This window comes from Cibotium barometz, chromosome 26 (assembly GCF_041138505.1).
Source record: "Cibotium barometz isolate CiBa-2024 chromosome 26, ASM4113850v1, whole genome shotgun sequence".
NCBI lineage: Eukaryota > Viridiplantae > Streptophyta > Polypodiopsida > Cyatheales > Cibotiaceae > Cibotium > Cibotium barometz.
The window spans coordinates 15,744,374-15,757,012 of NC_141071.1; the positions used below are offsets into that span (position 1 = coordinate 15,744,374).

At 44.6% G+C, this 12,639-nt stretch overlaps 1 protein-coding gene across 1 annotated transcript in view; it reads right to left on the reverse strand.

Moving 5' to 3' along the window:
* LOC147623717 (ras-related protein Rab2BV-like) overlaps nucleotides 1–9,911 on the reverse strand; it is a 32,328-nt gene extending 22,417 nt beyond the window's left edge. Inside the window, exon 1 of the mRNA XM_086820330.1 lies at nucleotides 9,588–9,911. Within this exon, the coding sequence (XP_086676456.1) occupies nucleotides 9,588–9,773 (186 nt within the window). The 5' untranslated portion in view covers nucleotides 9,774–9,911. The remainder of the gene's footprint in view (nucleotides 1–9,587) is intronic.
* Between the last annotated feature and the right edge of the window lie 2,728 nt (nucleotides 9,912–12,639).

Sequence of the window (12,639 nt, forward strand, 5' to 3'; positions counted from 1 at the left end):
ATCACAGCACAAGAGAGAGAGATAGAGGCGTGTAACTCTGGTCTATATACACAAGAAGATCCCGAGTATGATACAAAATGGAACGGGGGCCATGGGGCCATTTTATATGTCCCCAAATACCCAGTCGGCCTGTGCTAAAGGCAGCCGACTGGCCCTGAACCTCCACGACCAGTAAATACAGCCAGTCGGCCAGCTGTCAGCAGTCGGCCATCACAGATATGGAGTCATGGACCAGTACCATCAGTCGGCCAGCACATGGGCCCTCCTGCCAACCCTGGGAAGCCACCCAAGCCATAGAAAAAATACGAAAAAATGGGAGAAAAAATACGGAGAGTGGGAAAAAATGAGAAAACACCTCATAAGGGCGGGCACACCCACAACAAAGGCCCTGGTGTATAAAAATAGACAGGAGATGACTTCTAACAAAATCAATGCTCCTTCTGCTCCCTTGCGGATAGCTCGTTTGGCCTGGAGATGAGAAATCATAGGAATGCCAAGAATGCTCCTATCCCCCCGAATCATGACAGACTCAAGAAAACCTTAAAAGATAATAAAGGTGTCCTGTCCCCAATTGGGAATAGGTTCATACTGACGAAACCACTGGATTCCTAAGATCATGTCACATCCCAAAAGAGGAGAGACAATGAAATCTCGCTGGAATGAGGCATTTTGAACCTGAAAAGAAAACTGTTGTGCTTGTTGAGATATGTGGGTGCGGAGACCAGTCTACCTCCAGATGATAGGGCACTAAGGTATAGCTCATGTTGGTAGCCAACTGGGGAGAGATGGCGTCCTCAGAACTACCCATGTCAAAAAGAATTATGAACTGGCGGTCCTTGGCAGAGCCATAAGCTCAGATCAGGATTTTGTGTGGTTGTCGCCTCACCCTCCTGCTTAGCATCAAGTACCACGGATGGCATGGGATGCATAGAAGGTAAGATCTGAACCGCATTGGTGGTAGCAGGCGAGTCTGGAGGAGCGGGGGATACTGCGGCAACTGTCACCAATTGGCCGACCATTTGGTCCATCTCCAGTTTTTGCGTCTCGTTCACTTGAGGCCAGGCATGTGTCTCATGTGAAGAGGCCAGTATTTTGCTGACATGGACGGGAGCCAAACTGGTGCCACCCGTGTGTTAGCAGGATGGTGTCGTATGGACGGGAGCTAGACTGGTGCCACCCGTGTATGACCTGGACTGTGTTCGACCCATGGGATTGTCACGCCATGGAAGAGCCAGTATTCGTGCCGTGTTTTGCCTATGGGACTGTCACTCCATAGGGAGACTCGTGCCTGGAACTGTATCTTACCTATGGGATTATCACTCCATAAGAAGACCAGGTTTTTATGTTTTACGTCGTGCCATTTTTGTGCCGACAGATATTTTGTACTTGTTCCATGAACGGGAGATATGTCCATGATACTATTTGTACATGCACACATGTTTTGCATGTTTGAAACTGTTTTCGCATGACATGTATTTTTGTGTTTGCCTGCTTGACGTGTTACTTACTGAGCAGGGACACCTGCCAGTGAGTCGTGAAGTCTGCTCTGTCTTCTGACGAGTTTTGGTGCATGTGAACAGGTGGTAAGTACATTGTACATGTTGGTGCAATATTTCATATTTCTAACCCTTTGGTTTATAAGGTTTTATGTTCACACTCACTTAAAAGTGGGCACCCACTTAGGGGCCAAGGTGGGGAGCCCCACTTAAGTGTGTGTGGGGGGGTGGGTGCATGGTCACCTACCCACACCCCCAAAGAACTAGCCGCCCACATGCAAGCGTGGGGAGCCAGCCAGCACTATTTGTTTCCTCCTCCTAAAAAAAAAGCTCCACAACCACCCTTGGAGAAATGATTTTGTGCGCCTCCATCACCCTCCGTTTTGCTGCGCTCCATCGCTTGCTGACGGCTGAATCATTTCAAAGGCAGCTGTGCTACTGCATATAGCCGGAGCATGCTCTCAAGTGGGGCCACCTCCTCCATCGTTGCTGGCGGCTATACACGCTTCAGGTGACTGCGCTAATCCTCCAACAGGCGGCTGTAATCTCTGCACACCCAGGCGACTTCTGAACTGCTTCCCCAGGTGGCTGTGCGCATGATCACCAGCCTATGGCGTTTCTCTCTTGGACAGCTGCAGGCGGCTGTAATCTCTGCACACCCAGGCGACTTCTAAACTGCTTCCCCAGGCGGCTATGCGCATGATCACCAGCCTATGGCGTTTCTCTCTTGGACAACTGCACTACTAGTGGCTGCACTGCACAGCACAGCAGCCGGCTGTGTATCCATCACCAGTAGGCTGTGTGAACATCTCCTTTTCTACAGCTAGGTCGTTGTCCATCATCAGCATGCTACGCTTCAGTAGGCTACTGTCCACAGTTTGGTAGCTGTGTTCCTACAGTGGCTCTACACAGGAAGCTCCTTCTCAACCTCCTCGACAGGCTGCTGTGACTCGGTGTCTCACTCAAGTAACTGCACACAAATACCACGGGTATTAGTCCTCCAACTGCCATCCACAAGTAAGTGAAATTTTCAGATTTAAGTAAAGTATTTTTGATAAATCTGATGAGGGACTCTCTCCACGGCAACACCCATTCGGTGCCGGGTAGTCCAAGCTATTGGAGAACCTCGGTCCAAAGGTGTTGAGATTGGGAGAGCCAGGTGTTAGTACGAGAGTGCCTGTTTGTGCGTGGTCTTGGAACTCCAATTGGGCGCTCTCCGCGGAGTCCAGTGAAAGCACGGGACCGTAGAGATTGGACCACGCTAGTGGACGATCTGCTTCGAATATCTACTTCGAGCTATTTGTTTGGTACTGTATTCATATGTACATGGACATCATCTGGTTCTTGGAACCCATGCAGCATTGTATTCGTTAAATACTCCCAATAATTATATCATATATTGAGGGGGGGGTCGGCCCGTTCCGGCCCCAGTGCTGGTGTCCATCTATCCATTTCATTTCATTTCAATTTCAAGTTCTATTAAGTTGTCCGTTTCAAATTGTGGTTTTAAAGTTGTGCTATTACGCGTGTGGGTGTCCCAACGGAGTCTTTCCCACTTGATGGGATCGGTTTCAGCAACTGTGGCAGAAGACTCTTTGGAGGCTTGCTCCGCTTGCCTTTTTGGACAATCCTTCTTCCCATGCCCAATGGTATGACAGAAAAAACATCGGTTTTTTGAATGATACTGTCTTGGCTCCTCTGGAGGAAGATAGCCTCCAGTGATGCCTGCTTTAGCCTTTTCATCGAGGGTTTCTTAGGCTTAGATTCTTTATCTTTCTTACCCCCTGAATTGGAGCTATTACTGCCGTCCTTCTTAGCATCTTTAGAAGATGCATTACCTTTCCCTGGCTGTGCAATGGATTGCTGCTGCTGGGGTTTGGTACTGGACTAAGATGACTGCTTGGGCTTGCCTCCGTTCATCTTCATTCTGAGCGAGAGTCAAAGCCCGGTCATATGTACTAGGTTCAAAGTTATGAACTGTGAACCGAATGTTAGGAACCAATCCATGAATGAATTGCTCCATCTTGGCCTGTGCAAATAACCCTAACTGCTGTGCTAAAGTAATAACCTTGCCGAAAAACTGAAGCACTAGGGATCCGTTCTGTCTGAGTCCACAGAACTCATCTGCCAGACCGGTCATGTACTGGGGTGGGAGGAATCTGGTCTTCAGGTCATGGACAAAGGTATCCCAGCTAAAAGCTGTGACACCTGTGGTCTGGTCTGTATAAAGATTAGACCAATGCTGCCACCAAGTGACTGCCTCACCAGTGAGATGGGGAGCCGCTACATGTACTCTATCCTGAGGATCTGTGATCCTGGCTAATGGAAAATGAGCAATAAATTGATGATGAATAAACTGATTTATTGCTAAATGATCACACTTACCATCATACTTACTGACATTAGGTTGACTTCGAATGACGGTAGTTGATGCTGCGAACTGCTGGCTGGTGGCACCTGAGAGTGGGGATGCTGAAGAGAGGTGCTGGTATCTAAGATGGATGGCCTCCTTTTCCCTTTGGTGCTCAAGTAACATACGTTCTCGATCGAGCTCTCGTTGGTGCTCCCGAGCGGCGAGTTCAACCTGACGCCGATCTTCGTCGATCCTGCGTTGGGCTTCCTCATAGTCCCGTCTTTCTGCTTTTTCTTGTTGCTTTCTAGCTTCTGCTTCTGCTTCTGCTTTTTCTTCTCTCCTTCGGGCCTCATCTTCTCTCCTTTGTTGTTCCATCTGAAAGAAGAGGAAGATGTAGTCGGGTGCTGCTAGAGGCGGAGGAGGACGTGCGGCTACTGCCTCCAAGAGTTGGAGACGCTCCATGAGCAGCTGGTTCTGAGCTCTAAGAAGAGCTATGGTGTCTGCGGTAGACGGAAGAGCAAGGTCTCCTTCGGGGGAGACTTCTTCCGGCGACTGATGGGTACTCTCCTCTGTAGACATGATGCTAAAGTCAGTGGTCGTGCCGGAACGCAATCTGACCATCCAAGGATGCCCTCACGCTAGGATTCGATGTGTGTGGACAAGCTGAATCTGATACCAATGTAACATGCAGCGAAAGTATTCGTATTGGAGGATCCTGTCACACAAATGCTCACACCGTCTTCTGTATCCTGAGTTTCACGAGTTTAGCAATTCACTTTAATACTTCAAACTTTAGAGAGATATGAGAGAGAGAGATGGAAACTGTACACCGTATGGGGTCCCGAATTACCCACTGAAAGACCCCCTATCCCGTTACCGAGATAGTATTTGCTTTATTATCTTTAAAGAGACTGACGGTGTGACTGACGATAAGCCAAACGCAAGACCTCTGAAGACCAAGTGTTGGGCTGAACTATGCACTATTGTAGAAGCACCAAAGATGTCCAATCTCGAGCCTATGCACTCTTCCCAATGGAATGAGGGAGGGATGCAAAGCTAGGGCTGAGAGAGGGGCTGTTTGGGACTGTTCTAGACTGTATATGAATGCTGTAAATGAGTATGAATGCTGCGTTTTACCTTCACCAAGTGGCTGGAGCAAAACGATGAATGGATGAATGCTGAAAACTGTATGGATGCTGAAAACGCAAGGCTGAATGATGAACTGATGTAGATGGCTGAATGCTCATGCGTTTGAGGCGCCTCGGGCTGTAGGAGACAAACGCTGAAGAGAGGTGGCTGAAACTGCAATCGCTTATGCTCCTGAGGCTGAGGATGACAAGCGCTTGATTGCTCTCTTGCTGAATATGATGAATGATGGAATGATTATGCAAGGGCTGTATTTATAGGGCTGAATGAGCCAGTCAACTGGCTACAGAGCTGGCCGACTGCTCATGTCCATAATAATGTATAAATGTTGTGAAAAATGCTGAAAATAATGAAAAAAATACCAAAAAAATCCTAGATAAATACTAGATGCTATCTAGGGTTCCTGCAATGGTCTAGATGCTATGCATGAATGATGTGCAATGTGCAAGATGCTTTCTGATGCAAACCCTAAGGTTTCTACTAACTGTATATGCATGAATGCGTCTCTTTAAGTGGGTTAAGGGACTTAGACTGACTGACTGACTGACTATGGCTGAGAATGACCTACGTAGCTCGTGCCTACCTTATCCTGGACTGAGGATATACAATGGGGTCACGGCATACGACAAATATCATCCTAAATGGAACTAATACTGTACAAATGTTGCACTGATGATAATGAGCCAGTTTGTCACCATGCACTACAGTGCAGAGTGCATGTAACAAACGAGCCATAAGAAAAGGAGCATAATGTGCGTTGATTTATGTCCGCTCTCGGTCTAATGCTATTCAGATAGCACCCGCTTTGGAGCAGAGGATGGCTGGTCACCTGTCTCAATACAAGGACATTATGTTGCGAGGCGACCTCCCACCCTATCTCCCACCTAGTAGACCTAAGGACCATTGCATAGAGTTGATTCTTGCTTCATAGCCTCCCAGCAAAGCAAGTTCCCCTACCACCTTTCTAAGGCATTGGAGGGCAAGCTAGAGCAACAGTTATCCCAGCTACTTTGGGCTGTATTTATCCGTACTTCCTCCTCCCCATTTGCCGCTCCCATCTTGTTTGTCCAAAAGAAGGATAAGACTGCACACTTATATGTGTGGATTACAGGGCGCTAAACAAGCGAACAGTTAAGAATAAAAACCCCATGGCCAAAATAGAGTACATCCTTGAGTGACTCAATGATGCTAATTTTTTCTCTAAGATAGAGCTTAAGAGTGGCTACCATCAAGTTTGGATCTTTGAGGCCGACATTCCCAAAACTGCCTTCAAGACCGAGCGGCCACTATGAGTTCGTGGTGATGCCTTTTGGACTTACCAATGCACCAACGACGTTCAACAAGATGATGTCTTGGGTTTTTCGGGATCTCATTGGCAAATGCATCTTCGTCTTTTTAGATAATCTTCTTAGGGACTTCATAGCAACATGAGCGAGATGTGGCAAAAGTTTTACAACTCTTATAAGACAATGAGTTGTTTATCAATGCCAAGAAAAGTGAGTTTGGAGTACTGCCTAGGATACATCATTAGCTCATCAGATATTAACCTCGACCATGAAAAGGTACAGGCCATACTCATTTGGGATATTCCCAAGACAACCCAAGAAATCCACTCGTTTGTGGATCTTTGTCAGGCCTACAGCATGCATATAGACAAGTTTTCTAACCTTGCAGCACCTCTCACAGACTTATTCAAAGGCATGAAGACTCATCGCCAATAAGTGTCCGTTAGAAAGACAAGGCTTTAAAGGCATTCCATACATTGAAGAAAGTTGCCTCTGAGTCACTAGTCTTGAAGTTGGCATCATGGTATGATCCTTTCAAGGTGATTATCAATGCCAATAACTTAGCCATTGGAACTATTCTACAGCAAGATGGTAGGCTAGTGGCTTATTATAGCCGCAATTTGAATGCCGCAGAAAATAATTATTATGTGTATTACAAAGAGCTATTGGGGACAACGCTTAAGCATTCGAAACATTTCCTTTACAGGAGAGATTTCACAATTAAGACAGATCATCATACACTTAAATGGTTGCAAACCATGCCCAATGTCCAACGGAGTGACAAGAAATCCAAATGGAGTCAATTGTTCCAACAATTTGGAGGAATGATTGAATACGTTGTTGGCACACTTGTAACGGTGCAAACAACTTCCTTCAATAACAAGACCTCTTGTAATCCTCCGTCATCCACCAACTCGGGTTCATCCTCATCTGACGGAGAGCATAACTATGGCCCATGATCCACAAGATTGCTCGAATGAAACACCAAATGCATCCTCCAATGGCTCGGTAACTCTAACTTAAAGAATACATCACTCAGCTTCTTGATAATCTTTAATGGAAGCAACTTCCCCAAACTATTTGAGCCTTTGCTTCATGATCTTCAAATAAACCCAGTCTCCTTCTTTGAGAGTACTATCCCATGGATGCTTGTCAATCTCTCGGACTTGCTTCGTCCGTGCCCTCTGTATTTCTTCTCGAACCCGTCACGACATCTTGTCGGAATTCTGAACCACCTAATCTGCATCAAAGCTTCCTATGGAAGTTTCAAGAGCTCACGTCATCAGGTTAATAACCAAATGACCATATACCACCTCAAAGGAAGTCTTCTTGGTTGACGCTTGCAATGTATCGTTGATGATATGCTATACCAAGGCAAAAACTTCTCTCAAAGAGTCGGATACTCCCGACAATAATGCCGCAACATCATGATCACACAGTCTTGTTCATGCTCTTGGTCTCACCCTCTGTGTGAGGACGAAAGGCAATACTGAACTGTAACTTCACCACCAAACCATAGAACAAGGCCCTCCAAAACCCTCCCGTGAAATTTGGATCCCTATCTGAGACAATCCTCTTTGGAAGCCTATGTAAGCGAAACATCTCCTAGATGAAAAGCTTGACCACCTCCCGAGCATCCGCATGTGACTTGCAAGGAATATAAGACACGTCTACTTACTCATTTAGCATTCATGGTGAGAGGATGGAGGAGCATGTGCAACGAGAGGGATGAAGGATCAAGCCATGACTCTGGTGGATGGAGGATAGCCATGGTGAGTGTGTGTGGGGAGAGAGATGGAGAGAGATGTGATCGCAAGCACAAGAGACATATGTTGCACGCAGCACAACTCAAATGATACTCTTGTAATTAGAGAACCTCCCAAGTTATAGACATCAAGCCTTATCTTCTAGCCTAGACTTCAATAATCGTTATACTTCAACACTAGCAAAGAAAAGGGTATACTTCAACACTAGCAAAGAAAAGGGCATGTCTACCAGAACTATGTACCTTTTTGTACTATATGAATATACTGAAAATACAGCTATCTCTCTCTCTTATCTTCATGTCTTCTTTGCATTTTGCATCAACATGTTCCTATGAAAGGTGTTTAGGGCTGAAAGAAGACACAAATCTTTCGCACATGTAACACCTTCTCTCCCTTACATTAAAGGCTGTAGGCTGCAGCAGACAGTGTATACACGATATATGTATGCAAGCTTTGTGATGTGCGGTTATGTTTCTACAGGCTGGTCAGACATGCGTTTTGATTCACAGCCGCTGTAGGAGTTGCATTTTCCACCAAGTGAGCATCAGATGCTTGTGTTTTGCTGTAGGGAACAGCAATTGGCCTTCTCTCCCTTACATTAATGGCTGTAGGCTACAGCAAACATGTCTGCATGCAAGCAGGCTGAGAGATGTCTGCACTCGTGAGAAACACACAGCTCGGGAAAAAAATGCAGCAAAGATGATGGCAGCAACAGAAAAAAGTAGAGAGGACATGTGAAAAATAGACGCATAGCTAAGAGAAAAATGCAGCAAAGATGATGGCAGAAACGGACAGGCCAGAAAAACAAAACACAGCACGCAGAGGTCCCCGCAGTAGTGGTGGCGACCAACAATGGATGGCATTCTGCATTATCTAGCTCTGAGGGTTTGCTGAATGGTTAGTATGGACTGATTGTAGATGCTTGCGTTTTGGGAGTACCTCTAACCTCCCCGTTTAGATGCCTAACTTCGAGTGCCAGGTTAAACCTGTTAACCCTGATGGGGGGTCTTGGGATGTAACATACTACCTACCTGATCAAATTGCTATGTTGGCCAATCATATAAGTTACCTAAAAGGGTGTGCCTACTTTCTACTTCAGCAAGTTTGGGCATTAGCCAGCTTACTAGAGCATGTCACGTGCATCATTCAAGGACGCATGTAGCACACATCTCAATGATTTATTGGCATACATGGAGTGGTTAATTCAAAGAATTGGGATCAAACTTGGAAGAAGTGGTTTCTCTACTGTTTTATCTTGTTTTACAAAACCTCAAACTCGTTGAGGGGCATACGCTTCAGAAGCGTTGGTTGAGATGCTGATGCCATTTCAAGCTCAATACTGAAACTTGCAAAAAAGGATGTGATGGGCATCATGTGGCTATATTGAATCTATATTCAAAATTTTGTTCGGCAATGCAATGACATGTCAAAAACGCAGATCTGTCATCGCGACACATCCCAACACACACACACACACACACACACACCCCTCAAAAAAAAATCCCAAAAAAAAAGGAGAGAGAGGTGGGAGTGTGAATGCCTGGATGGTGCGGGTGGCAAACTCGACGCCTATTGTGGACTTGGACTCGAGGTGGAACTCGTTGCGGGTGAAGCGTGAGAGCAGGTTGGACTTGCCCACGCCAGAGTCCCCGATCAGGACCACCTTGAACAAGTAGTCGTACTCCGCCTCGTCACCAGCTCCCCTGCTGCTGCCGCCGCGCCGCATCGCTACTCACTACTCCCACTCCCTGCCAAATATACGGATGCAGGCACAAACGCACGAGAGAGAGAGAGAGAGGGAGAGAGGGAGGGAGGGAGGGAGATGGATCTGATGAGCTTCCAACGGGATTTCTTCGAGAGATCGCGGCGTTTTCAGCTACTGCTGAGCTGGAAAGGTCCAGCAGAGGTACCTTTCCCACCACCACAACAACATGCAAACGCGAACTAGGAGGTTTCAAACGTGACCGCCCATATCCATTCCATCCTTGAGTGCCCATTGATTCCATCGTTCGGGTGAGCGAGAAGCTGTACACAACAAAGGAAGTCCATTGTGGACCTCGTGCTCGGAAAAGGAGAAGACAAAAAAAGAGACACTCTAGAAATCTAGAGGAGGGTATTATGTTCCCAAACCCTCAGCAAAGGCATGCTCACACATACTCCCATAAAGTTGTAAAGAAGAGAGTGAGTAGAGAGAGGACACTCTATTGCATGAATGGGGACACTGCATTAAGAAATCGATTTGTATACTTCATAAATCATATCCCACTAAGCTACCTCATAGTAAGTGAGTACAGAGTGCCTATTTGCTAGTTCTAGATCTTTCATATATGAATCGGCATTATTTGATGCTGACAACATGGTAAAGGTACTTTTACAATATAGAAGACATCTTTATCGGATTAGAGCTATACATTTTGGATTAATGCTTGGCCATTATAAGCTTGAATTCCCAACACAACGGTGCTTCACACTAACCAAACTGGTTAGCATACCTCCTTACTATTTTTTACATGTCCTCACGATTATATGGATGTGTGGTTATTTGAGAGATGTTGCAGTAGACTTGGAAGATTGCAATAGTAGAAGATGTTGCTTATATGTATGGTGTCCCTCTAGAGATGATAAGGTCGTGTGGGTGTTAGTGTTGGAAAAAAAAGTGTGACAAGAGTGAATGATTGCTCACAAATTAATCTACATGAAGGTGTTACATTAGACGAAGTAGTAGCTTATATGTATGTGTCCCTCTAGAAGAAAAGGTGGTGAGGGTGTTAGGTGGTGAAAAAAAAAAGTTTGTGTGACAAGAATGAAAGGTTGCTCATCATGGGTTAATCTACATGTGGGTAGGCCTTGATCTAAAACAATGAATTGGCCTCCCTAATATTCGTCTTCTTTGATAAGATTTTTATCTTCTCAGTTTTTAATCTTTCCTTTCTTTATATATATATACGTGTGTGTGTGCGCGCGCGTGTGTGTGTTTCTTAGTTTTCTTTTTCTTTTTCATTCATTTGAGGCTTGTGAGCATCATATATTTTTCTTTCAAGAGCAATCAATCACCACTTCTCTAGGATTAGAACCCCAAAAAAAAAAAAAAAGCCAAGTGACGATGTTGATGAGCATGGCCATTAGAAACAATAAAGATTAGAATTTAGTAAAGAAATTGGTGAGACCCCCCCTCCAAAAGAGCAAGGCCTTAATCATTACATAAGAGTGGTGTTCTCATCCTCAATCCTTTACTTTCATTGGATGATTATTTGGCACTCTCTTCGACTAGAGTTGTTGATGATGCTCCATTATCGGTGTCTCTTTAGCTTCTTGTTTTACAATGGAGTAGTGTCGTCTCTCTTCTTGGCTTGTTTTATTTTTATATATAAATATATTGCTTGCTTCTTATCTTATGAACATATCATGGCTCAACCTTGGGATTGCCAATAATGATTGGAATCAGGAATCCAAGTTTGGAAGTCAAGCTTACCCAATGAGTTTGTAGATGAAGGTTGGCCAAGAGCCAACCTCAAGGTAGCAGATACTAATGATGTAGCAAAACTTATTGGGGTGTTCATGTGTACTTTACCCTTTTTATGCAAAGGTTTTTGTGCACTCCCATAATGGTTTTTTAATGCAAAGGTTCTTGTGTATTTCCATAGAGTACTCAAATGATTTCTTTTTATTGTATAAGTAAGTAGGTTCTTATGTCCATTCCTTTTTAGGAATAGGTTATTATGTCTACTTATAGATAGTACCCATGTAAAGAGGACTTTAGTTGCCATTGATGAGTAAGTAGGTTCTTGTGTCCTTTTTAGGAATAGGTTATTATGTCTAGTTATAGAAAGTACCCATGTAAAATGGGACTTTGGTTGCCATTGATCATAATGAGAGGTGGTTGCATGTTGATCCTTGAAACATTACGCGAAGGCCACATATTACCTTATGTTTTTATCATTGAAGTGTTGTGTGATAAGCCACATGTTGGATTAAGATGAACTAAGGATTTATCTCGATTGTTTCTAGAAACCTAATGAAGAAAATGAAATGGTATTCTTATTGGTGAGGGTGTACACATTATGACAATAAATGTTATAATTGTGAGAGTTTAGAGTGGCAAAGTATTGACATCTTAATCAGCACATTAAGAAGATGGTGGTATTCTTATTGGTGAGGGTGTGTACACATCATGACAATAGATATTATAATTGTGAGAATTTAGAGTGGCAAAGTATTGACATCTTAATCAGCACATAAAGAAGATAGTGGTATTCTTATTGGTGAGGGTGTACACATCATGACAATATATGTTATAATTATGGTTGAAAAATGGTGCACTTCCGGTACGATGGGTGAGGGCCGACGAAGCGGTCCCAGAGTGAAGTGCTAGGACACCTAAGGAGGATCCTGGAGGGTTCTGACTAGGAAATGCACGGGCTCGCAGTGCCTAGGACACCCATGCGTATGTCGTGGAAGATATGTATGATGGACGAAATGATTATTGTAATCTGTTACTGGATCTCATTTTGCTGACCAGTTGGTCTCAACGGAGAGTCCAAAGTGATAATGTTTTTTTGAGAAACAAGGGACTGGATGGAATTTTTGAGTTA